Here is a 23,645-nt window from a genome sequence, read left to right as displayed (position 1 = left end):
AACTCCACAGTTAAGAGCAGCTGGACTATAAGATGCTAAGCCACTAACCCAGCTAACGTGGTTGATTATCTTCATTTCCAGAAGACCACACACGAAGAAGAAAGCCTTGGTGGTTAAATGATCTCTCAGCTGTTCCAACCTCGTTGCCAAATAACAAAACTACAAATAGTCCCCATCGACAAAAGAGATCAGTAAGCCTTGAACGCTTTGTGGAAACTCTGGTAGTGGCAGACAAAATGATGGTGGGATACCATGGTCGTAAGGATATCGAACATTATATTTTGTCTGTAATGAATATTGTAAGTTTTATCCCTTTGTACTTTACAACTTTTTCTTTTGGTTTTGAATAAATTTTGCCTAAAATTCTTTGGCTGTTTTAGCAGAGACATCGATCCACTTATTATGAATGAACAAATGTCTCTACTAAAATAGAACAGTGGGATTTCAAATAAACATGTTTAGTGTTTGTATCTAGTACAACACATTATAATTCTTAAACTTCTCCTAAAATGACCAAGGGGGACGGTTAAATGGGAGCATTACTCATTTGGCTGGGGACCTCATCTGCAGGCTAGCAGGCATAATACAAATGGAAGCTGCAGATGGCCAGTGGTGGTTGGAGTAGGGGGTGCAGAGCTCAGATTACTGGCTTGACACAAAAATGATGTTCCTTGTCAGAGGTAAGTCACACAATTTTAACAGGATATATGATTGAGAAGCACAGAGCAGGGCAAGCCTAAACGTGCAATGTGTGATCCAGAGGAGCACTTCTGGCCCTCACAAGGAAAAATAACATTGTCTGTTTTAAATGACTTTTGCTGGTCGTAGGTCCTCCTCTCAATGTCTTCACTGGACAAGACTGTGCAGCAGCTATTCAACTACAGCTGGGGTAAAAATTGCAGTTCAGGCCCATTGTGCTTGTTAAAATCAAAACCAATGCAAAGCAGGTGGGAGATTGATGGGTAACTCCCCTGGGCATATTAACTGCCTACTTACTGTTTTCTCCCATTTGGTTCAAGTTAAAATTAATCATTTTTGTCAACCCCAATAACCTTTTTTTTTATTAGCGATATGGTGTATGTGAATGCAAGACAATAAGAATAAACTTCAAGCAATTTAGGAAAATTTGGGACACTCCTGTATTGCTTTCTGTTTTGTTGAGTCTCTAGCTAGAATCAATTATCGTAGTAGTAGTAGTAGTAGTAAATTTCACTTTAAAACAAGTCTTTTGATTGGATCCACATAGTCCTGTAATCTTGCTCTAGAGTTCCCTTGTCCTATCCTCAACAATAGATTAGTTTGCTTCTGACACATAAATAAACACAATTTTTCACAAATGAATGTTTTCCATGGTCAAATATTTCAAATTCAGACAGGATTTTTCAAGATAGCCTGCAAGAAGTTGTGAACAGTGTTCCACTTTATAGTTCATTGTATCACAATGGCCATTAGTTCTAGTGTTCATTTTTAAAATTCAGATTCCTGGACAGAGCCTCACCCCACACAGTATCAGGAAATTGCATGAACGCTTCCCAAGACTTCTGTCCACTAAACTGCAAGGATGGATAATCACTAGGAGTATTGAAAATAACACTGTTATTCTAAGATGTGCTCTCAGGGGATGATGCTCCATCTTAGAGGTTCAGATTAATAATAATAGTTTAATATTTGTTGAATGCCTTTTGAATTTACATTGTCAGTCCAGGCCTGTTTGTTAACTGTGTCAAATTTGTGACCTTCATTCTTGTGTCAAATTTTAAAAGTTTTTGGCCAAGAAGTTCTTCTGCATCTGGAAAGACATGTTAAATCAGTGGAACAAGGTGGGCCAACGATTGTTTTTTTTTCTCGGGGCCCACCACTGCAGAATTCTACAGTACATTCTCTGAGTCCTCATATTCTATAGATTAGGTCTGACGTATTAAGTGTGATGAAAGGCCTTTCTTTTGTATACTCCACAATAGTGGTGCATGAAGGAAAACCAGCTTTATGTAAACATGTGAGATATTATGATGCATGTGCACATGCATGCTGTAGTTAGAGAGAATAGACCAGGCAAGGATGTCGATGACAACTATCTTAAACAACCTATCTCAGCACCTTGAATAACTACAATTTTTTTTGGACTGCACTTTAATTGATGAACATATTCAGTCAAGTTATTAACGACAGAATCTCACAGCTGATCTTATTTGTAAAATTGCAACATCTAAGGAAGTGACATTGAGAAATGCCAGAGGAATTTGCCCAATACAGGGTACAAATACAATGGCAGTTTACAGTTGTAGAGCAATATCAAAGACTAGAACTCTAAAGCAGCATCTTAAATATATGCATGAGACTGGCATAGACAGTTGCAACAAATATAACAGAAGACATCCTCTGCACATGTATGTCAATTTCAAGTGGCAAAATGCTTTAACTGTCTGAAAAAGGGCAGATATCCTCAGCCTGCAAGTGTAAAGCCAACTTAGACAACCAAAGTAACTCCAGTAGTGCGAGTTCTTCATCAAAAGGAAGCTTCCACAACACACAACACACAACCATGAAGAACAAGTCTACACAGCACTGGCCAGTGAGATCAATGGAGAATGAGGCTTATAAAGCACTTATGTCACCAGTGACAATGTTGAAAAGCAGAATGACTTCAAAGCAAAAGTATAGTTAAGTGGTTACTGTGTCTACGTGGGTATTGTCACAGCAGCAGATTGCTCAATTTTGGGCAAGGACCTTGGGCCAGATTACATTTTTAATGAGTCTCAATAATTATATCTGTAAATAGTTTTAGCTGATTACATTAATTGACTAACTTTGATGGGCAAGGATTGGCTCAGATTTGAAGTTTGACAGGAAAGAGTTATTTAGCATAGATGCTTCAGGATCCTTTTGGGATAGCATGCAGTAATATTCAAATATGTACACTGGTTTTATAGTTTATAGTACCCCTATTTGCATTGTTAAGTATAAAAACAATCTACTATAAGACCAAATGCAATAAAGAACCAGATTGATGAAAAGTTAGATAAATTAGAACAGAATGGAGTCCTAGTGAAGACAAACCAGAGTGAATGGGCAGCACTGATTGTAGTAGTAGCTAAAGCAAACAAAATTGTGAGATATGGTGATTATGAGATAGCATTGAACAAGGCAGTGGATGACAAACTTAACTGCTTAACAGGATCTGTATGCAGGAGCCAAAATTTGTATTGAACTAGATATGACACATGCATGTGCTTAATTGAATATGGATGAGAAGTGTGTGCAATTGTTGACAGTTCATACACAAAATTTCAACAATGATATATTTCAAACGACCTTGGACAAGGTACAAAAAGATTAGTTCATTGTCTGTGCAATCAAGAGGATATAATAATAGCCAGAAAGGAACAAAATCTGCATATTGGAAAAGAGTTCAGGTAGCTATAAGAATTCAAAGAAGCAAGTGTGTATTCATACAGAGTGGAGTGATTTATCTTGGACTAAAAGTAGAATGAAAGTGAATTGCAACCAGTCAAAGTAAAAACTGGAGGCTATTGCGAAGACAAGGAAAACAGAAAACAGTGCAAAACTTAGAACTTTACCAAGCTACAGAATAACCTATGCTGGATATCTGCCAGATCTTGCAAAGGAACTGACATTATGTCACTACTAAAGAAATATGAAAACAGGAATTTGAGCAAAGAACAGCAAAGGATTATGCAAGAATATCCTTGGAAATGGTTAGTTTGCTACAGTACAACACATGTTCAAACTTGCATGTGATGCATTAAATTGTAGAGAAGGAGCTGTCATTTATCATGTAATGAATGATAGTCAAGAAAAGCCAATTGTGTTTCTATCCCATGTTGATGAAGAATGAGAGAAATTTTACTCAAATTGAGAAAGAGGGATTAAGGATTCTTTGAAGTGAAAACACTTAATCAATTCTTACTTGGCAGATGTTTTATCTAGGTCACAACCATCAACTTTTATTTTAGGAAGTTTTGGTCCAAAGTTAGCAACAGTGATAGTGGTTCCTCTAATGTCAGTATGATCACAAAATAAATAAAAGATGTGATATTAAGATTGCAATTTGAGAATTCAAACATAGAATTTTAAAGCACAATATTTATGTTGAAAATAGAAAATGATCATGTTCTGGAGACAACAATGGAAATAAATTAGTGAAGAAAAGATACCATTCCTGAATCAATAAACAGAAAACCTTGGAATGATGTATTGAATCAGATAAATGTCCTGATGAAGACATGGAACCTTACCATGATCAACAATCTGAGTTGATGGGAAAAGATTTTATCAAATGGAAATACAGAGTGGTCATACTGTGTATGTTGAGAAGAACTTCACGTTGAAGGTTTTAGAAGAGCTTTGTGCTGAACAAATGCTCTAGTATCATAAGTATCAAGGCAATAGCCGGAAGTTTTGTTTACTGGTCTGGGTTGAATAAAGATCTTGAAGAACTAGTAGAGTAGTGTAGCTTATAGAGCCAAGCCAGCAACAACATCATCCAGCAACAAACATCAATGATCCCTCTGTCTCCACAGATGCTGCTTGACCCACTGAGTGTCTCTGACAGTTTGTTTTTTGCTCCAGATAACATCTGCAGTTTTTATGTCTCCAACAACATCTATACACTGTTGAAAATGGCCAACAAGACCATTCCAAAGGGTACACTAATGTGAAAAGGGGATTGATCACATCTTAGTACTCAAAGGCAAACATTCAATCTATCCAGGTGAAATATACTGGATCCTATACTTCAACAAAACATACTAACAAAGCAGTGAAATCCATTTTCCCATTTTCTTTTGTCATGACTTATCAGAAGAACCAGTCTTGGATAATGGTTCTCAGTTTCATTCAGTTCATTCGAATGTTTTATGAAATAAAATGATACTTCGCTCATCAAATAGTGCAGCAAGAATGATTAGCGACAATTCTCAAAGAAGCATCTCAGGGAAGCTCAGATTTAACAATTTGACATCCAATAACAACAAATCTGACATTCAGAAATGGAATGTTGAAGTATTTGGTTCAGAGATATCTTCTGAAAATAGGAAATAAAAATCAGAAGTGAACATGAAATAACTTAATTCCAGCAAGAGATATACAAAAGCATTATGTGATCATCAGTGCATTCCAAAAATTGATTTAGCGGACACTGTGGAAGAAATGGCACATTTGTGTCAGATGAGATCTTGCTTGAGTCAAGAATTGGATACAATGCCAAGAACATAAGATCCTTTGAAAAGATCAAGGAGATTGTAAAAAATGTGATTATATAAATATCTCTTTTCAAAAAGGGGAAAACTGTTCTGCATGTAAAAATGTAACTTATGTGCAGATGGAGAGTTTAGTTAGAGAGGATGGAATAAACAAGATGAATGTTTTTTAGAAGTTTTCCATGTGTCTTAGTGAATCATCATATATGGGTAGAAAAAGAACCCGCACATACATTACGGGTTGTGATTCTGGTTAGTGGGTCACGAGGGGTTGCAGGGGGGTGGTTGTTGGTCACAAGGTCGAGGGGTCTAGATCAATGGAAAGTTGCGGGGGATGTCAAGTCATTGGTTGTGGGGGACGGTGGGGCAAAATCAGGATCTGAAAGGTCATCTAAGTCATTGGTTTGTGAAGCAAGGTTGATTGATCATGTGGGGGCAATGATCTGCCTTTTGGTCAGGTTTAGGGAGGGTTGGATACAACTTGGGTGTAGGGCAGCTGAAGAAGAGCTTTTAAGTTAAAGAAGGTCTATCTATCTGAAGAGGTTTCCCAGCATTGATCCATGTAAAATGGAAAATCATGGAACTGGCATCCAGATGTTATTTATATGCTATTGGCAGTGCTGCGCATGTCTAGTTCCTTCATGTGGTTCCTTAATATGCTAGATAAACAGAGGAGATGGAAGAAAAATTGTGGACTTTGAAGTCAATGCAGTGAGTCACCAATTTTCTTTAACAAAAGTTTCTATCATGAGTATTGATTCATGTTGCTCATATAAAGATTGCACTGTCTGATAAAATTTCCAGAGGTTATACAATTGTAATTAGTAGACAGGCAACCAAAATATTTAACATTTTTAACTCAACCATGATGGTGATCTTGAGTTATGTCCACTAGATTTTCCCTTATTTCCTTTGGGAAAAATGTCACCTGCATTCAGCACCTCTCAGAATAACACTGTTGAGCTCACACTTGCAGTCTGAAGAAACAAATCCATATTTGCAAATGGTATAATTGGTTGCTAGTGGTGCATACTTTAAGTACCAGGTACTTAAAGTACTTAAAGATCCACTCTGGCCTAGCCAGAGTGGATCTGGGGAAGCCCAATTAGTATCAGCAGCCAGGCCTCAGTAGCATATTGTTGGCAGACTTATGAATCATTACAGTATGGATGTTGGTGGGAATAGCTGCTTAGTTGTTAAATTCACTGTTGGGGACCAAAGGGAATTCACTTTGGCACTTTTGGAAGGTGAGTCTGACTATATGGAGAAGACAAGTGAAGTGCAAGGACAGGGGAAGCAAATGGTTTCCTTTTGGTGGCTGGAGAGACACGACTATCGTTCCCGGACGACAAGGAACTTACTTGATTTAAAAAAATTCATGCACTTCTAGCCAATGGATCCATGAAACATTGCTGGATTTGGGCAGTTATTCTTAGTGCCTGGATTTTAAAATTGCTGTCAGCCACATTGGCCCAGAAAGTTGACTAATGCCCATATCAAGTTTTTGCCAGATAAAGAGAGGGTTAATGTTTCTCCAAAGTTTCTAACAGTCGATGATATTTAACATAGCTACCTGAAGTACATGGCTGGCACATTGCCTGCTGCAGTGTACATCTGATCATAATGACCTCTGCTTGTGTATAAGTGTGAATATATAAAAGAAGCAAATTTGTAAGAACATGTAAATTTAATTTGATGGTTACTTTAAAACTTTAGATATTGATTCTTAAATTTGAGGAATAATTTTCTAACATCGTACTTCTAGCACTCAGTCCTCTCAGTTGAGAGCATTAATTGGAAATTGCAGTGTGCTTTCCCCTGACTTTTTGTCCATTAAATCAAATGTTCTTTCAGCAAATGAGGCTCTACATTGGGTCAATGATTGTGTAAAATTATCTACATGAAGCTGTATTTAATTATGATATTGCTGTCATTAGAGTTATCATAATAAATAGAAAGAAATTGAGGAATTTTACTTTTGTCTGACTTTGTGTCTTTTCTTATTTTCTGGAGGTCAGGTTGCCAAACTTTACCGTGATTCCAGTCTAGGAAATGTTGTGAACATTATTGTCACTCGACTGATTGTTCTTACTGAAGATCAGGTAAGAGGAGGAATCCAAACCAGCCATTCCCTTCAATAGTTATGTTTTGTGGATGAATGTTTTGGTCAATCAGAAGTGAAGTTCTGTAGTAGAAATACATTTAGCCACATTATTAATGCTTTCAATAGGAATTTGTTTATGTGAGAAATACTTCTTTTGATTCTTCTTTCCCTGAAGTGTTTAATAATGTGTTGGGCCAAAATTAGGCAGCAGAAAGTACCAAAATAGAAAATTGTTAAATGAAGTAAAGGGTAGTTTTCCAAAAAAAGAAAACTACACTTACTAATTATCATCTTCATTATTATTCTTTGAAGAAAAATTGGCTGTTGAGTAATGTGTTTGGATTTCTCTGGTATACTTGTTACATTGTAGCCAAACTTGGAGATAAATCATCATGCAGACAAGTCCTTGGACAGCTTCTGTAAATGGCAGAAATCCATTCTTTCTCACCAAAATGATGGAAACACCATTCCAGAAAATGGGATTGCTCATCATGATAATGCTGTTTTAATTACTAGGTAAGATGGATGATCTGGATGTTTGCATATGGGTTCTTAAGACAAAGTAAAATCTTTTGTTCTGTGATTAGTAATATACGTGTTCACTTCAGTCTTTGCTTCAAAGTCTTCAAGTTCTTGTTCTAAACTTTCCTTTATTTAAGTTGTCATCTTTGATCGACCTGACCTAGCTTCGTCTGTGAAAGTGCTGAATGGATTATTACTAATACCTAATCTCTCAACTCCTAGGCGGTTCCACTCCTCCCTCTAACTATTCGAGAGGCTATGCACAGTGACTAACCTAATGTGTACAGTTCAGCTTTGGAGATGAATGGAGACCGGAGCAGTGTTTGCTTTGAGTACCAGCTTCGTTACGCTTCGTTACTGAGTCAATCTAACTCCAAACTTCCAACATTTCTATCTCCAATTTGGTTGTAACTGTTTTGAGTAATCTATGCATTGAAGATCTGTAGTGCTTTACATTACTTGGGTTTACATGCAGTTGAGTTTTAGAGTTATCAAGGGATTATGAACAATTGATACCAATCAGGATAAAATAACTGCATCAAAGAAATTCTAATATATCTAATGTATGTCCTGTGTTAACATCTTGCAGAGTCTTTCTTAAAGCAATCCTATAGATTGACAACAAGTTAGACAATTGCTTGTAAAGGAAAGCTCTCTAGCATTTCAGCCGTTCATGGAGACTTGATTGCGTTATTAGTCAGGTATAATTTTAAACCTAGAAATAGCATTGAGCAATATTAAAACACTAAAAATATATTTGCACAACATTAATTTCTGTGTGCAAGGCAAATGCAGCTAATTGTCTATTTGGGAGAAACTAGCAATTCTGTGCCAGAGAATAAGAAATAAAAATACATTTTAAAACATATGATGTATTTCTGAATATTTTTCTTTTTATGTCACTTGTGACTTAACTGCAGCAAAATGCATGAAATTTACAAGTACCATATTTAGAAAATATCAGTGCTGCTTCTCAAACTAACATTATGTAAAAGAGTATTTGGTTCGAGCAACTGCCAGCAAAGTTACAGTCAGTCGCATTTTGAATTTGTGTCAAACATAAGTGGGAATACTGCTCTGTTTTTGATAATAGCTTAAAATAAGCTTTTACTTTAACTCCCTAATCAATTAAAACAAGTTTTTATGTGAAGGTGAAATTCCCTTTGTTCATATTAGTACTTTTTATCCACCTTTTTTCCCAGTCTTATCTAATCAAGTCCAGTTTATTGTCATATGCACAAGTACATGTGTGCACAGGTGCAATGAAAAACTTATTTGCAGTAGCATCACATGCACATAGCATCATATAAGCAGCATTCACAAGAAAAACTTGAATTAAACATAAATTGTACACAGTTTTTACAAGGCCCTGCATTGACTGTAGCTGAGGGGTGGGGTGGGTGCTCTGCTGCATTTGTGATCAGGAAGGCAGCGATATGAAGGTCCGGTACTCTACACTGCTCTATGTATCTCATTCAGTGATTTGTAATAACTGCATCTGTAATTAGCTTTTAGATTACATCGGCAGTTTTCTTTGTAGCTTAGTCAGTTTAGCCAGTGAGTAGCTGAACTATATAGGTCAGGAAGATAACAGGTTGATCTCCAGTCTCTATTGGGTTTTAGCTGATCAGTTTTCTTTACAGACACTTCAGTTGGCTGCAGCACCTGGGCAAGGTGGGAACAAAGGAGGTTTTGGCATTTTGGCAAGGGGAAGGAATGGGGAAGGGAGGAGAGGCACCAGACTTGTGGCCTCCATTGTACTTGTGTTGAAATCTGTAAATTCCTTACATATTTTACTTGTAGCAAGTCTGGGTAAATGGCAAAGGAGGTTGCTGGCATTGCAGGAAAAAAGACTATGCAAGATGTTGACACGAGAGACTGCAGATGCTGGAAATCTGGAGCAACACACAGAATGCTGGAGGAACTAAGCAAGTCAGGCAGCATTTATGGAAGGAAATGGACAGTCGATGTTTCAGGTCAAGACCCTTCACCAGGACTTCACCAGTGTCCTGATGAAGGGTCTCAACCCAAAATATCGACTATCCATTTCCCTCCATAGATGCTGCCTGACCTGCTGAGTTCTTCCAGCATTTTGTGTGCTTCTGCCAGATGCTGTTGGAGCAATGCTGATATTTGGAAAAGAAGAGCAAAACCCAATAAAACTTCATGTGATCCATCCAATCTGACAGTTGATGGCTCAGCTCTGCTGTGTCCAGGTTTGGGTAGCCAATCTTACTTTATATACTCTTATATTGATTTTATAACCCAGGCATCAAGATGTCACTGATTTCCATTTTTCGGCCATATGAATTTTGCAATTACACTGTATTTGGCCCAGTGAAAGTTACAGTATCACTCCTGGTAACCATGCTTGGAGTTACTGGGCCCCATTCCCAGATGTCACAAGCAGGGATATCTGTTTTTAGCTGCAAGGCAGTATGAGCAGAACATACTGGTATGTGGTAGCACACTTGCAGTTTGTTATCTAATAAACTCAGTAAGTCAGATGTATGTCTTTCTTCACACACGAGAAAATGTCACTGCAGAGAAAACATTTATAGTCACAGCCAAAAACACTAGACCTAGAAATGCAGTCCCATGTGACACTATTTATGTTTAACATGAAATACCAAAGGAAAAAGCTGTCTTTAAAAATTAGGATATTTTCTTGTTGTTGAAGGTATGTCCTGTTTGCATATTTTGTATTATCAGTTCCCTATTTGGACTGAGATAAAGACTTAATGGAATGTGATTGTAGATTGGTCTGGGACAGAATGGCAGAATGGAAGCAAAAATTTTAAAATGCTTGCTTTTTCAAATTGGTGTGGTATGTAATTACACATATTGGTGGAAGCTGAAGCTGATCTATGATAAAGAACATCATTATTTGAAATTGTATTAGAATTCTGCTTTACACATATAAATATTTTAGGAAACTTGTAAATAGTACATTTGTAGCTTTGACCATTATCACTTTGATCTGTAATTAGGGTAATATGAATGTAATCATATTAACAGATATCAACAGAAAATCCAATAGCAAAGGAAACTACACATTATCCCTCCACCTTTCTATGGTGAAATGGGCTATTTCTTAGAAACTTCTAACAACATTGTTGACTCTTATGATATACCATGTGGGGAAATTGCTTTGCCTAGATAGATTTGGAGAAATCTTGGGAATCATTGTTTGTCACTTTGGAAATATGAGTTGGAAAATTTATATATAACCTGGACATTTTTTAAAGGCTGATTTATACAATCAATGTTATAGTACAATTATTGGTACTAGAACTGTTGACTTTGGCATTAATTAAAGCAGATAATGTACAACATAACAATGCTTGTATAAATTAGAATCAAAAATAGCTCCATGGAGTTGCAAGGTATTACCTTCAAGGAATTTTGCCATGAAGCAATAGGAAGCAAGTTTGTGCCTACGGTTTCTTTATGTAGTTAGGTTCTAATTTCAGCTGCAGAATCAGGAAGAAATACATAACAGATATTTCCCACATGAAAGAAAGAAAGTTGGCAAGCTGGTCTATTCTGGTGGAGTGTGTAACTGCTTATGAAATGCAGAGGCTTGGAACCTCTGCTAAGCTGTTGGCTAATGCTTGCACACAGAGATTACCAAAATCCTATAATCTAACTGGTGGTACAGTGGGTTCATGTGTAAACATACTACACAATAGGATATGTATATATCCGAAAGTTCACCACATGGTTGTGTGCTATTATGATCATGACTTATCTCAAGCAGTACCATCAAGCATTGCTCTTACCAACTTCAAAATACCCCTGTTTATAACTGATAATAACATTTAATATTGTTTAAATACTACATAAATCTCCTTTAATCATGATCAAATGTTGCTGGTATAGGTACTTAGGCACATTAAAGTTATAATGTTATTTCTCCAGCATTTGCGTGCCTTGAAAGCTCACTTATGCAATGGAACATTTTTGATGAAATAATGACAAATTAAAAGCTTTCACATTTATTTAAGATGTGACAGTATGAACTGCTGTAGTGTAAATAGGAGCTTCACAAATGAGCCTTGCATAAATGTTTTCATGTTTGCCAGTTGATGTGTTTATACAATTCATGGATTAATTTGTTTGTATGCTTTAAATATGATTTAGTTGTGATTTTATAACCTCATTTATTAAAAATAACTTTGGCAAGAAAAATGACAGGTTGGAATTTTATGTACCATAATCCAATGATAGTGGATTATGAAAAGGATTTGTGACTCTGATCTTTGGTAGTGAGGTATCAAATAAAAAACAAAATTCCTCTGAATTTCAGAGTCCAAACTGAAAGTGAGGCAAATTGAAATACATTGCTGGCTTTTCATTGTGTTGAAAAAAATGTTTTGCTTAGGACTCTGCGGCTTATTTTCTCTGGTGTAATTTATTATTATAAAGAATAATTGTTTGGACTTTGTAATCAGGTAAAAATGGTTAAGCACTGGTGCTCTTCTTGCTAGAATGGTAAAGTGTTAAAATGCTTTTGATAATCCAGATCCTTTGACAACACTATTATTCGTAATTCCAGTACAAAATTGTTGTAGATTGCAAAATATTGAATCAGAATCAGGTTTATTATCACTGAGGTATGTAGTGAAATTTGTTGTTTTGTAGCAGCAATACAATGCAAGACATAAAAGTTACTGTAAGCTACCAAAAAATAAATAAATGAAATAGTGCAAAAGAGGAATAATGAAGTAGAGTTCATGGACTGTTCAGAAATCTGATGGCAGAGGGGAAGAAGCTGTTCCTGAAATGTTGAGTGTGGGTCTTCAGGCTCCTGTACCTCCTCCCTGATGGTAGTAATATGAAGAGGGAAGAGGGCATGTCCTGGATGGTGAGGGTCCTTAATGATGGATGCTGCCTTCTTGAGGCACTGCCTCTTGAAGATGTCCTCGATGGTGGAGAGGGTTGTGCCCATGATGGAACCCTCTGCAGCATCTTGCAATCCTGCACATTGGAGCCTCCATACCAGGCTGTGATGCAACCAGCCAGAATGCTCTCCACCGTACATCTGTAGAAATTTGCAAGAGTCTTTGGTGACATACTAAATCTCCTCAAACTCCTAATGAAGTAGAGCCGCTGGCATGCCTTTTTTGTGATTGCATCAAATGGGCCCAGGATAGATCCTCTGAGATGTTGACACCCAGGAACCTAAAGCTGCTCACCCTTTCCACCACTGACCCCTCAGTGAGGACTGGTTTGTGTCCTCCCAACCTCCCCTTTCTGCAGTCCACAATGTGACACCACACAGCCAGCAGATCTATCTCACTCCCGAACGCCTCCACATTACCATCTGAGATTCTGCCAACAACAGTGTTATCATGGGCGAATTTATAGATGGCTTTTGAACTGTGCCTAGCCACACAGTCACAAGCGTAGAGACTGTATAGCAGTGGGCTAAGCACGCATCCTTGAGGTGCGCCTGTGTTGATTGTACGCGAGGAGGAGATGTTACTACTGATCTCCACTGACTGTGGTCTCCCGGTAAGGAAGTTGAGGATCTAGTTGGAGAGGGAGGTACAGAGGCCCAGGTTTTGAAGCTTGTTGATTAGTACTGAGGGGATGATGATGTTCAACGCTGAGCTGTAATCGATAAAGAGCAGCCTGACGTATTGCTGTTGTCTAGGTGCTCCAAAGCCGAGTGAAGAGCCAGTGAGATTGCATCCACTATAGACCTGTTGTGGCAGTAGGCAAATTGTAGCTAGTCCAGATCCTTGCTCAGGCAGGAGTTAATTCCTGCTGTGACCAACCTCTCAAAGCACTTCATCACAGTAGATGTGAGTGCTACCAGGCAATTATCATTGAGGCAGCTCACCCTGCTCTTCTTGGGCACCGGTATGATTGATGCCCTTTTGAAGCAGGTGGAAACTTCCAACTGCAGCAGTGAGAGCTTGAACGTTTCATCCAATTGGCACAGATTTTCAGTACCCTGCCAGGTACACCATTGGGGCCTGATGCCTTGCAAGGGTTCACCCTGTTGAAGGATGTTCTGACATCGGCCTCCGAGACAGAGATCACAGGGTCGCCAGATGCTGTGGGGATTCGCATGGGTGTAGTGTTATTCTCCATTTCAAAGTGTGCAGAAAAGTGTTGAGCTCATTGGGGAGTGAAGCATCACTGCCATTTATGCTGTTACATTTCACCTTGTAGGTAGTAATGGCATGCAAACCCTGCCACAGTTGTCGTGCATCCATTTGTGTCTCTAGCTTTACTCGGAATTGCCTTTTCGCTCTCACGATGGCCTTCCATAGGTCGTACCTGGACTTCTTTTAGGGTTCTGGATCACTGGTCTGGAATGCCATAGATCTAGTCCTCAGCAAATCTTCTGATTCATCCAGGGCTTCTGGTTTGGGAAGACTTGGTATGTTTTCGAAGGCACACTCTCATCCACGCAGGTCTTGATGAAGTCGGTGATGGCTGTGGCATATTCACATAGGTATGACAATGAATTCTTGAATGTGGTCCAGTCCACCAATTCAAAGTGTCCTGTAAATGCTCCTCCACCTCCCTTGATCATACCTTCACGGTCCTCACTGCTGGTGTTGTGTTCCTCAGTCTCTGCCTATATATCAGAAGTAGAAGTACGCCAGGTGATCGGACTTACCAAAGTGCGGGCACAGGATGGCACGGTAAGCGTTCGTGATGATGGTGTAACAGTGATCGAGTGTGTTGGCTCCTCTGGTTCCGCAGATGACATGTTGGTGGTAGTTTGTCAGAGACTTCTTCAAGCTAGCCTGGTTGAAGTCCCCCGTGATGATTGGGAAGGCATCAGTGTGCGCTGTCTCGTGACTGCTGATCACAGTACTCAGCTCCTCCAGTGCCAGCTCGACACTCGCCTGGGGTGGAATGTGCACCACTACCAGGATAACGGCAGAGAACTCCCTCGGCAGGTAAAATAGATGACACTTGACCATCAGATGTTCCAAGTGGGAGGAACAGGACTGAGACTGAACCGCCACCTGAGTTAATCATGAAGCAAACACCGCCACCTCTATTTTTACCTGATGCCGCCGTTTGGTCCATGCGGTGGATGGTGAAGCCCTCGGGCTGGAACGCTGTGTCCAGAGTGCTGGGAGTGAGCCATGTCTCTGTGAAGCAGAGTACACAACCATCCTTGATGTCCCTCTGGTACTGTAGTCTTGTTCTGAGGTTTTCATTTTTATTTTCCAAGGACTGTACATTAGCCAGGAGGGTGGTGGGGGAGAGGGGTGGGGCTTAGGCCCTGCGTTTCAGTTTGTATTGGTAGGAAGCAGAAAATTACCTTGGGCTGGATAATTTAAAGAAGTGTAATAATATTATTATAGGGATATAAAATTTCCGAATTAGAAAGTACATATTTAAAAGACATCTCAACTGGTTTAGCAGCTCTTACTAATGACACAATGATTAAGAAGTGATGAGCAAAAATGAATGCAAAGGAAAAATACATATGAAGGCTTGAGACTGCATAATCCAGAGCTGTTACTCACTCATTGCTGTTTTCCTGAGCAATTTGGAAGCAGGTTATGTTTTGCACCAAGCATTGTACTCTGTATCTGAAAATAGTTCCCCATGTCTATTGATAGTTAGGTGCAACAGTGACCAGGGTTTAGCTGTGTTTTTGCAGAGATTCCACATGGAACTACTGGCATTTTTCAGCGTGAGTGCTGGCAAGATTCAGGAGTCCTATGCAAATGCAGAAGTCCCAAACTTGTTGGCTGAGTTCCTTTGGCAGTTTCATAATTGAGCTCTGATGCTGAACTCTGCCCGAGGTCCAAAGACAGAGCAGAAGCTGGTTTAGATTTATGTTGGTGTATCTGCTCTGGATCCTGCACCACATTTGAAGTGGTACAGGATGTGTGAACCCATCCATTTGCAATAAAGGAAGAATAAGGCAAGCAAGTTTTTTTTTTAAGTTATTCGTGTTTGGGTTAATGTTTTGAATTATTTACTGGTGCACTGAAGAGCTTTTGGTTGATCTTTAAATCTTTTAAATATTTTTTAATCATTTTTTTAACCTTTTTAAATGCTTCTGAAGCCAGGTGTCTTGAAACATCTTGACAGCTTCGGGGTCAGGATTTTGCCATCTGTCAAAGGCTTATGGAGGAGTTTTTTTTTGGTGCGGCTTGTCCTAGCTCACCCTGTACAGAGCCTTAACAAATGCTCAAAAGTTCAAAATATGGTGGCTTATTTATGAAGAATGAGCTCTCAAATGCACACGTGGAGTCCTCCAGCTTCTTGGTGAGACTATTTTCACGATAGATGTCTAGGTGCTGTGTAAATACATCACTTGACTGTCATCCAATTGAATACAAAGTATTCATACACAGAAATAAGTAACTGAATTGCTGTTTTCAAATCAAATAAAGTATTTCAGATGCTGGAAATCTGAAATAAAAAACTAAAAGCTGGAAATATTCAGCATATTATCTGAATATAATAATATGATCTTTCATCAGAACTTCATTTCCCTGAATCTGCAGAAAGATGTTCAAAAGTTGCATCTGGATTTGTGGTAGCTGAGCATATAAGCTAACCAGGCTGCTGTGCTTTTGGTGATTCTCTTCTTGTAAGTGCTTCAGTTAGGGTGGTTCCATTGATGGCAATGGTAATGCTGGAGGCAAAGAAAGTTCAACTATTTGCACAAAAGTTTATAGAATGAAATCCCATGAGAAAAAGTAGTATAATAGTCCAGGAATGGCGTCAAAAGCCGCTGATTCAATCTGGTCCTTTTAAATTCTTAGGGCCTTCTATCACTCTTAGGGCCTTCTATGTAATTCTTAGGGCTTTCTATCACTCCACCATTAGCAACCAGGCATTCAGCTAACCAGACCTCAGCTCTGGAATTGCCTCCTCAAACTTTCTTCTAAGATGTTCTCAGGAGGCCAGAGTGAGAGAAGGGCATATATCTTGAAGATTTTATGACAGAAGAGGATTACAAAGGCAGCCAGGGATGAGACCATAGAGGGTTTTGAAAAGAATAATGAAATTTTTTAAATGGATGGAAAAGATTTACAAATTCCACCCTTCACTTTGAAAAGTATAAAATTCATTCTAAAATAAAAATAAATAGAAGAATTCATTCTGTGAGTATAATTTTGCTTGTTGGTTTTTCCCTTAATAGTAATTATAAGTTGTGCTTTTTTGGCTGTTTTTTTTCCTCTCCATAAAGCTATTTTTCCATTAGTTCGAGGCACTTCAAGTGATCACATTCATGGAAGAACCTGGCCAGCAACTATAAGTGTGTTTAACTGTACAATACATCATCGTCAAGCCTGATTCAGTCCTTGTTGGAGTTCAGAGAAGTGCTCATCTAGCTGCTGTTAGTCTCAGACAGTGATCATAAGTAAAAACCCACTTGCATATTCCCTTTCCTACCTCTAAGATATTTTAGCCTTTGTCAGTAGCTTTAAAATAACAGAACAGAAACCAAATGAGCAACTCGGTAGACTTCAGAGCACGGCCACCCCCTATCATCCCTACACAACCAAGCAGCTAAACTCTGAGGCATTATCATAATTTGAAAAGCAACAACAGTTAACTTCAAGAGGTAAAGGAAGAAGAGAGTAGAATCCATAATTATTGGTGATGCTGGCTACAAAATTCAGCAATGATTGGTTCCAGTATGGTATGCAATATATGGATCGAGGGCATGAATGCCTGGATTAGAGGGCATTTGCTATCAGGAGAGGCTGGACAAACTTGGACTCTTTTTTCTGGAGTGGTGGAGGCTGAGGGGTGACCTGTTGGAAGTGTATAAAATTATGAGGGGCATTGATAGGGTGGACAAGCAACATCTTTTTCCCATTGCTGAGCAATCCAATACCAGAGGGCATGTATTTAAGGTGAGGGGGGGGGGTAGGTTCAGAACAGACCTGAGGGGTACGTTTTTTACTGAGAGAGTGGTGGATGCCTGGAATGGGTTGCCTGATAGGATGGTGGAGGCAAGTTCATTGGGGGCTTTTAAGAGGGGCTTGGATGGGCACATGAATGCGAGGAAAATAGAGGGATAGGGGCATTCTGTAGGTAGGAGGGATTAGCTATGTTGGCACACTATTGTGGGCCAAAGGGCCTGTTCTGTGCTGTACTGTTCTATGTATATGTTTGCATGTATATGATGTGAGAGTACAGAGTGCTTGAGAGCATGTTTAATTCCCAGTAGAAGCAAGCAGAGTAGGCATAAAATGAAATTAGTCTATGAGACCCTGGTATGATGCCAATAATACCAAATTAGAATCCAGATTTACAGCTAACGCTTTGCACATCTGAACTTGATTTCACAATCTAGATGGAACCTTGTTTAAAAAAAATTACAACTGCATCCTAGTTAGTTGCTAATTTCTACTGGATGCTGCTGCTTTTTACACTTCTTTGAAATTGCTAATGTCTCCAGGGGATGTAGCAGTTGCCAAAGTCTACAGGTGCAGAGATCAAGCTTCTGCACAATCCTTTTGCTCCCAGTTATGGGTGCATTTAGTAGCCAGTCATGTCAAAGTGCATCATCATTAAAAGACTGAACAGAGAGCACACAGAGCTAGACAGGTGGCTGGAAGATGAAGCTGAGTACAGCGAGAAAAGCTCTCAGTTGGAGACCGTATCCACTCCGTGTGGTCATGAAACAATTTGGGTATCTGAATTCCAATGAGAAACTATGTAAACTTGCCGATTCTCTTGGCTTGACTTTGAGCTTTCCTTTGCCATTTCCTCCCAATGCTGTGGCAGTGAATATCTAATGGGTTTCCCAACCATATGTGGAAACAAATCATCCCTCATACTAATGCTTCAAGTGCTGCCATAGGACCTGCTCTCTACCATGTAATGCCATTCTTTCAAGAGCACAGTTAGCACATAAATATTATAAGGATTAGGCAAAAATGAATTTGGTGTTTTGCTGCATTAGAAACAATGGGTGCAGCTTATTTCATTGAGATCCCTGCACGCAGATTCAGGGCCATTCTATTCAGCCTCCTCTGAATCTAAGAAAATGCTAAAGGGCCACATCTTAAGGCAACAGCATATTTGAACTGTTGCCTAATAATGCAGGGGACATATTAGCTACAGAGGTTAGGTGTTCTCCTCTCAACCTGTCCAGCATTTTGGATGAGAAAGAAAAAGAATCCTCTTATGATATTGAGGCACATGGTTCTTCATTGTTTTTTAACAACCCGTCTGGTGGAATTAAGGGGAAAGCATTGAGTGCCACTATGATTAAATGCAATTTGATCTTAAGCTTACGTTTAGGGGCTTCTGTGAATCTCTGAATTGTAATGTTTACTCATCAGGTCGCTGTTAAATTGCTGTTTAAGGTACAATTTAGCTATAAAAATTTTCTTTTGGTATGGAAAAAAATGGCAACGTATCTCATTCCTCACAATATAAAAAGATTACTTAGATATATTCTAGGTCTGGTATTTTGACTTTGAGTAAGCTGGACCAGATTCTTTGTGCACTTATTCATTTAAACATGCAGAAGGATGTTTCCATGATCCCTATTAACTTAGTGCAAAACATTAGATTAAGTTTAAAATATAATTGTCAGTTTATATCAAATGTTTCATGTTGTTATATCTGCATAGCATTTTTTTAAAGAAAGAATCAACAATTGATTAATGCAGCAGTATGTCATCATGCATTACATTATAATGAAAGATAATGAAGCCTTGTAGTTGCATGACACATGGCAGATTTGTATTTAGGAAGATACATTGCATGTGAAAATGTATAACTACACAATATAGTAGTAGTATGTTTAACACTACTTTCTATGTGACCTAAAACAGCTTATTATTGTGGAAGTGCCATTAGTGTCAGGGGTGCAGTAGTCCAACAATACATAGCACTTTGTAATTAAAGGGCCCCAACGGGGAGAGTAAGGCACTGATGATGCGTATCAACTTATATTTGATAACATATTTGCCTTGCAATCTTTTGTGGCTGTGATACTTTAAAAAACGGAAGCTTTGTTAGTCTTTTTTTGTATGCTTTGAAATATAAAAATAGTTCTAGTATTTCCAAAAAGTAGGGGGATGCAAGTCATTGAAAACAAAAAAACTACAGATGCTGGAAATATTCAGCAGGTTAGTCAGCATCTGTGGAGAGAGCAGAAGAGTTAGTGTTTTATGTTGTTGACTTATCTGAACTGGGAAAAGTTAGAATCCAAACAGGTTTTAAGTTGCAGAGAAGGGGAGGGTGTGGAAAATACAAAGTGTCTCTTGGAGACCAGGAATGACATTGTCTCTTGGAGACCAGGAATGACATGCATAGTGAGTGTGCTGACTGAGAGGGTGGTGGGGGTTTGTTAAACACAGCAATACTAGTCTTTTTCAGATCATGTACAAAATTATTCAGCAGATCAGGACGGAACAAAACCATAAAATCATTCATGCATTTAGCTAGGCAGATGATTATACTTGGTTGACTAGTAATGGTGACACTTTATTTGTGAAATAGAAGGTGTAAAATAGTAGATGCCATCGATGTTGGAACACTGCAATAGAACTGAAAATTCTGGAAATGTGTTTCAGGTCAGACTGTATCTCTCAAGTGGTAAAGTCCTGGATCTTGTAGGGAAATGCCAGTAGATCCACATCAAACTACCAGCATTTCCACATGCAAGTGCCACTGCATTGGGGATTCCAACACAGACACTTACAGCTGTTCTTAAATTTGCTGGCTGTTTTTTGACAGTGATTCCCAAACTGTGCTCTAGTTTTGAACTCCTCATGGAGTCCAGGAGAATGCAGACTTGCTGCAATTCCTCAGCAGTTATGCTGGGGAATCTGTGTGCTGAAGCTGTGCCAGGTCAAGCCCTGATGCAGGAACATTGAGCCATTCATTTCAATGGAGAGGAATGGCTGTGAGGGACCCAAGTAGGTGTCAGGCAGCATGCATTGATATTAAATAATTGAGCTTAGTTAAATGAAGTGTTATAAAATGGTTTTGTGTTTTGATTCTTTTTAAAATATTTAGCATTTTTAATCAGAGGCATTCAAAAGTATTCAAAGACCTTGACAGGTTTGACAGCTTGCAAAACCATGGGGAATGACTTGGCTGACTGTCAAAGATTTTTCAGCTGTTTGTTGGACCAAACTTCAAGTTTCAACACACAAGATGCTGGAGGAACTCAGTGGGTCAGGCAGCATCTATGGAAGGAAATGGACAGGTGACGTTTCGTGTTGAGACACATGGCTGTATTAGCAAGTCTGGGTAAGAATGTAGTCGAAGAGCAGGAGAGCAGCGGAGATCACAGAGGGGGAGCAATGAGAGAGGGTCTCATAGAACTCCTGTCGAAGAGAGGAGGAAAACTTCTTCAAAGTGGGCATACCTTGAAAAGATTTTGTAATGGAGTAGCGAAATGGAGGCTCAAGAGATTGCAGATGCTGGAATCTGAAGCAAAACTGGAGATGCTGGAGGACCTCAGTGGGTTGAGCAGCATTTATGGATAGAAATGGACCATTGACACTTTGGGTCGAGACCCTTCATCTGGACTGACTTCAGGTTTACCCATTTAGAACATAGAAAAATTACAGCACAATTCAGGCTCTTCGGCCCACAAAGCTATGCCGAACATGTCCCTACCCTAGAAATTACTAGGCTTACCCATAGCCCTCTATTTTACTCAGCTCCATGTACCTATCTAACAGTCTCTTGAAAGACCCTGTCGCATCAGCCTCCACCACCGTTTCCGGCAGCCCATTCCACGCACTCACCACTCTTTGAGTAAAAAACTTACCCCTGACATCTCCTCTATATCTACTCCCCAGCACCTTAAACCTATGTCCTCTTGTGGCCACCAATTCAGCCCTGGGGAAAAGCCTCTGACTATGTACCCTATCAATACCCCTCATCATCTTATACACCTCAATTAGGTCCCCCCTCATCCTCCTTCGCTCCAAGGAGAAAAGGCCGAGTTCCCTCAACTTGCTTTCATAAGGCATGCTCCGCATTCCAGGCAGCATCCTTGTAAATCTCCTCTGCACCTTCTCTATGGCTTCCACATCTTTCCTGTAGTGAGGTGACCAGAACTGAGCACAATACCCCAAGTGGGGTCTGACCAGGGACCTATATAGCTGCAACAATACCTCACGGCTCCTAAATTCAATTCCCCGATTGGTGAAGGACAATACACCATATGCCTTCTTAACCACAGAGTCAACCTGCGCAGCCGCTTTGAACTTCCTGTGGACTCGGACCCCAAGATCCCTCTGATCCTCCACACTGCCAAGAGTCCTACCATTAATACTATATTCCACCAACATATTTGACCTACCGAAATGAACCACTTCACACTTATCTGGGTTGAAGGCATAATACCATGTAGAGCTTTGTCATTTAAGGCTAGGATAGCACTTACCAGCAAGCTGACACTATAGATCATTCAAGGTCAGTATTGTTTAGCAGTAAGCATGGGTAGTCTGTTGATGCCAGCAAATTCTGGCCCAAAGTTAATATTTCAGGTTGATGATCTTTCTTCAGATCAGATTATACACTATTGTCTGAAAATATTAACATTATTCTCCAGATACTGCCTGACCCACTGTGTATTTCCAGCACTATTAATTTTATTTTAGTGTACTGTACTGTTTGCTCTCAGCTGAGATAAACCTTGCCAAGTTTTGACTATGAATATCTGGAAAATAAAACAAGGCGATGACATATATCGACTTTTCAAATACATGTTAGCTGTGAACTGAATAATGTAAGGCCATTACTGTTTAGAGAGTAGGAAACATTTTGAGTGCTGGTGTGAAGTACTATAATTGCCTTTGGAGGTGTAAAAATGAAATTGTTGACAGTGTATTACCAGTACTAAGTGTGCAAAATAGGATGTGTAGAAAAGTTTTAATGAACCGTACAAGGATGAGTGGAACGGGTGACTAGATTAGTGAGATTCCAATAAATTGAGACTAAATCATGTGGATGAAACAAAACTGGTTATTTGGAAGTGTTTCTGAAAAGCTGCCAGCTCCATGGCAAATGTCAGACAGCAAGCGATTTGCAGCTAATTAATGTGTGGATTGAATCTGTGGAATGCCTTCACAGTGCCAAATAATGAAATCTAACTTAGCCTCCTTGGCACAGTGGCTGGTCAATTTAGAGTTTTAATTTCACATGGTTTTATTCTATCATACGTTTTACATCCTGGCAGTATGTATTTTAACAAAGTGCAAAGTGTTTATTTATATTTTCCAATGCCATTGACAAGGATGATAAAGTTTAATTTATTAAATGAAACCATAGGTTTTCTATTCAGTAGTGCCTATTATCTATTTTCCAATCAAAATCTTTTCTCCCTTTAAGGTGAAAGTATCTGGCTTAGAAGATAATAAATGTTTTATTGCAGAAAACTCTGGTTACATTGAAAAATACTTTACTGCATGACAGACAAGCCATAAATTCACATATCTTTTCAAATGTACATCATAAATGATATTAGCTTTAAATTAGAGCCAGGTTTAACCAAGTTCTACTTAAACTTCAGTTGAACGTTAATTATTCAAACTTATGATGGGAAGCTATTAATAGGGTGTCACAATCACGAAACATTTATGGTTTTATGCCCCTTTCACATGAAAAAGCCCCATCTTGCGTGGGAATTCAGTAATTGCCTCAGGATTTGCTGAAGACCATCTGTAAAGGTGACTTTGTTTCTCACTCTGCCACTTCCATTAGCAGCTGAGCTGAAAATGGAAAATACAAGCACTGCTGGCTGCTGATTTCTAGTCACAGGTAGGCTGAATACTCTGTTGTTTGGAGAAATCAACTTGACAGTTCTACAGCTGGCAAAA

At 39.0% G+C, this 23,645-nt stretch overlaps 1 protein-coding gene across 1 annotated transcript in view; it reads left to right on the top strand.

Moving 5' to 3' along the window:
* The window catches only part of adamts6 (ADAM metallopeptidase with thrombospondin type 1 motif, 6), a 205,852-nt gene that overhangs the window by 25,055 nt on the left and 157,152 nt on the right, over positions 1–23,645 (top strand). Inside the window, exons 4-6 of the mRNA XM_052044773.1 lie at positions 85–299; positions 7,238–7,321; positions 7,694–7,839. Of these exons, the coding sequence (XP_051900733.1) occupies positions 85–299; positions 7,238–7,321; positions 7,694–7,839 (445 nt within the window). The remainder of the gene's footprint in view (positions 1–84; positions 300–7,237; positions 7,322–7,693; positions 7,840–23,645) is intronic.

Source organism: Pristis pectinata, chromosome 2 (genome assembly GCF_009764475.1).
Source record: "Pristis pectinata isolate sPriPec2 chromosome 2, sPriPec2.1.pri, whole genome shotgun sequence".
Lineage (NCBI taxonomy): Eukaryota > Metazoa > Chordata > Chondrichthyes > Rhinopristiformes > Pristidae > Pristis > Pristis pectinata.
The sequence above is the reverse complement of the archived record's forward strand: the minus strand, read 5'-3'. Positions and strand labels throughout refer to the sequence as shown.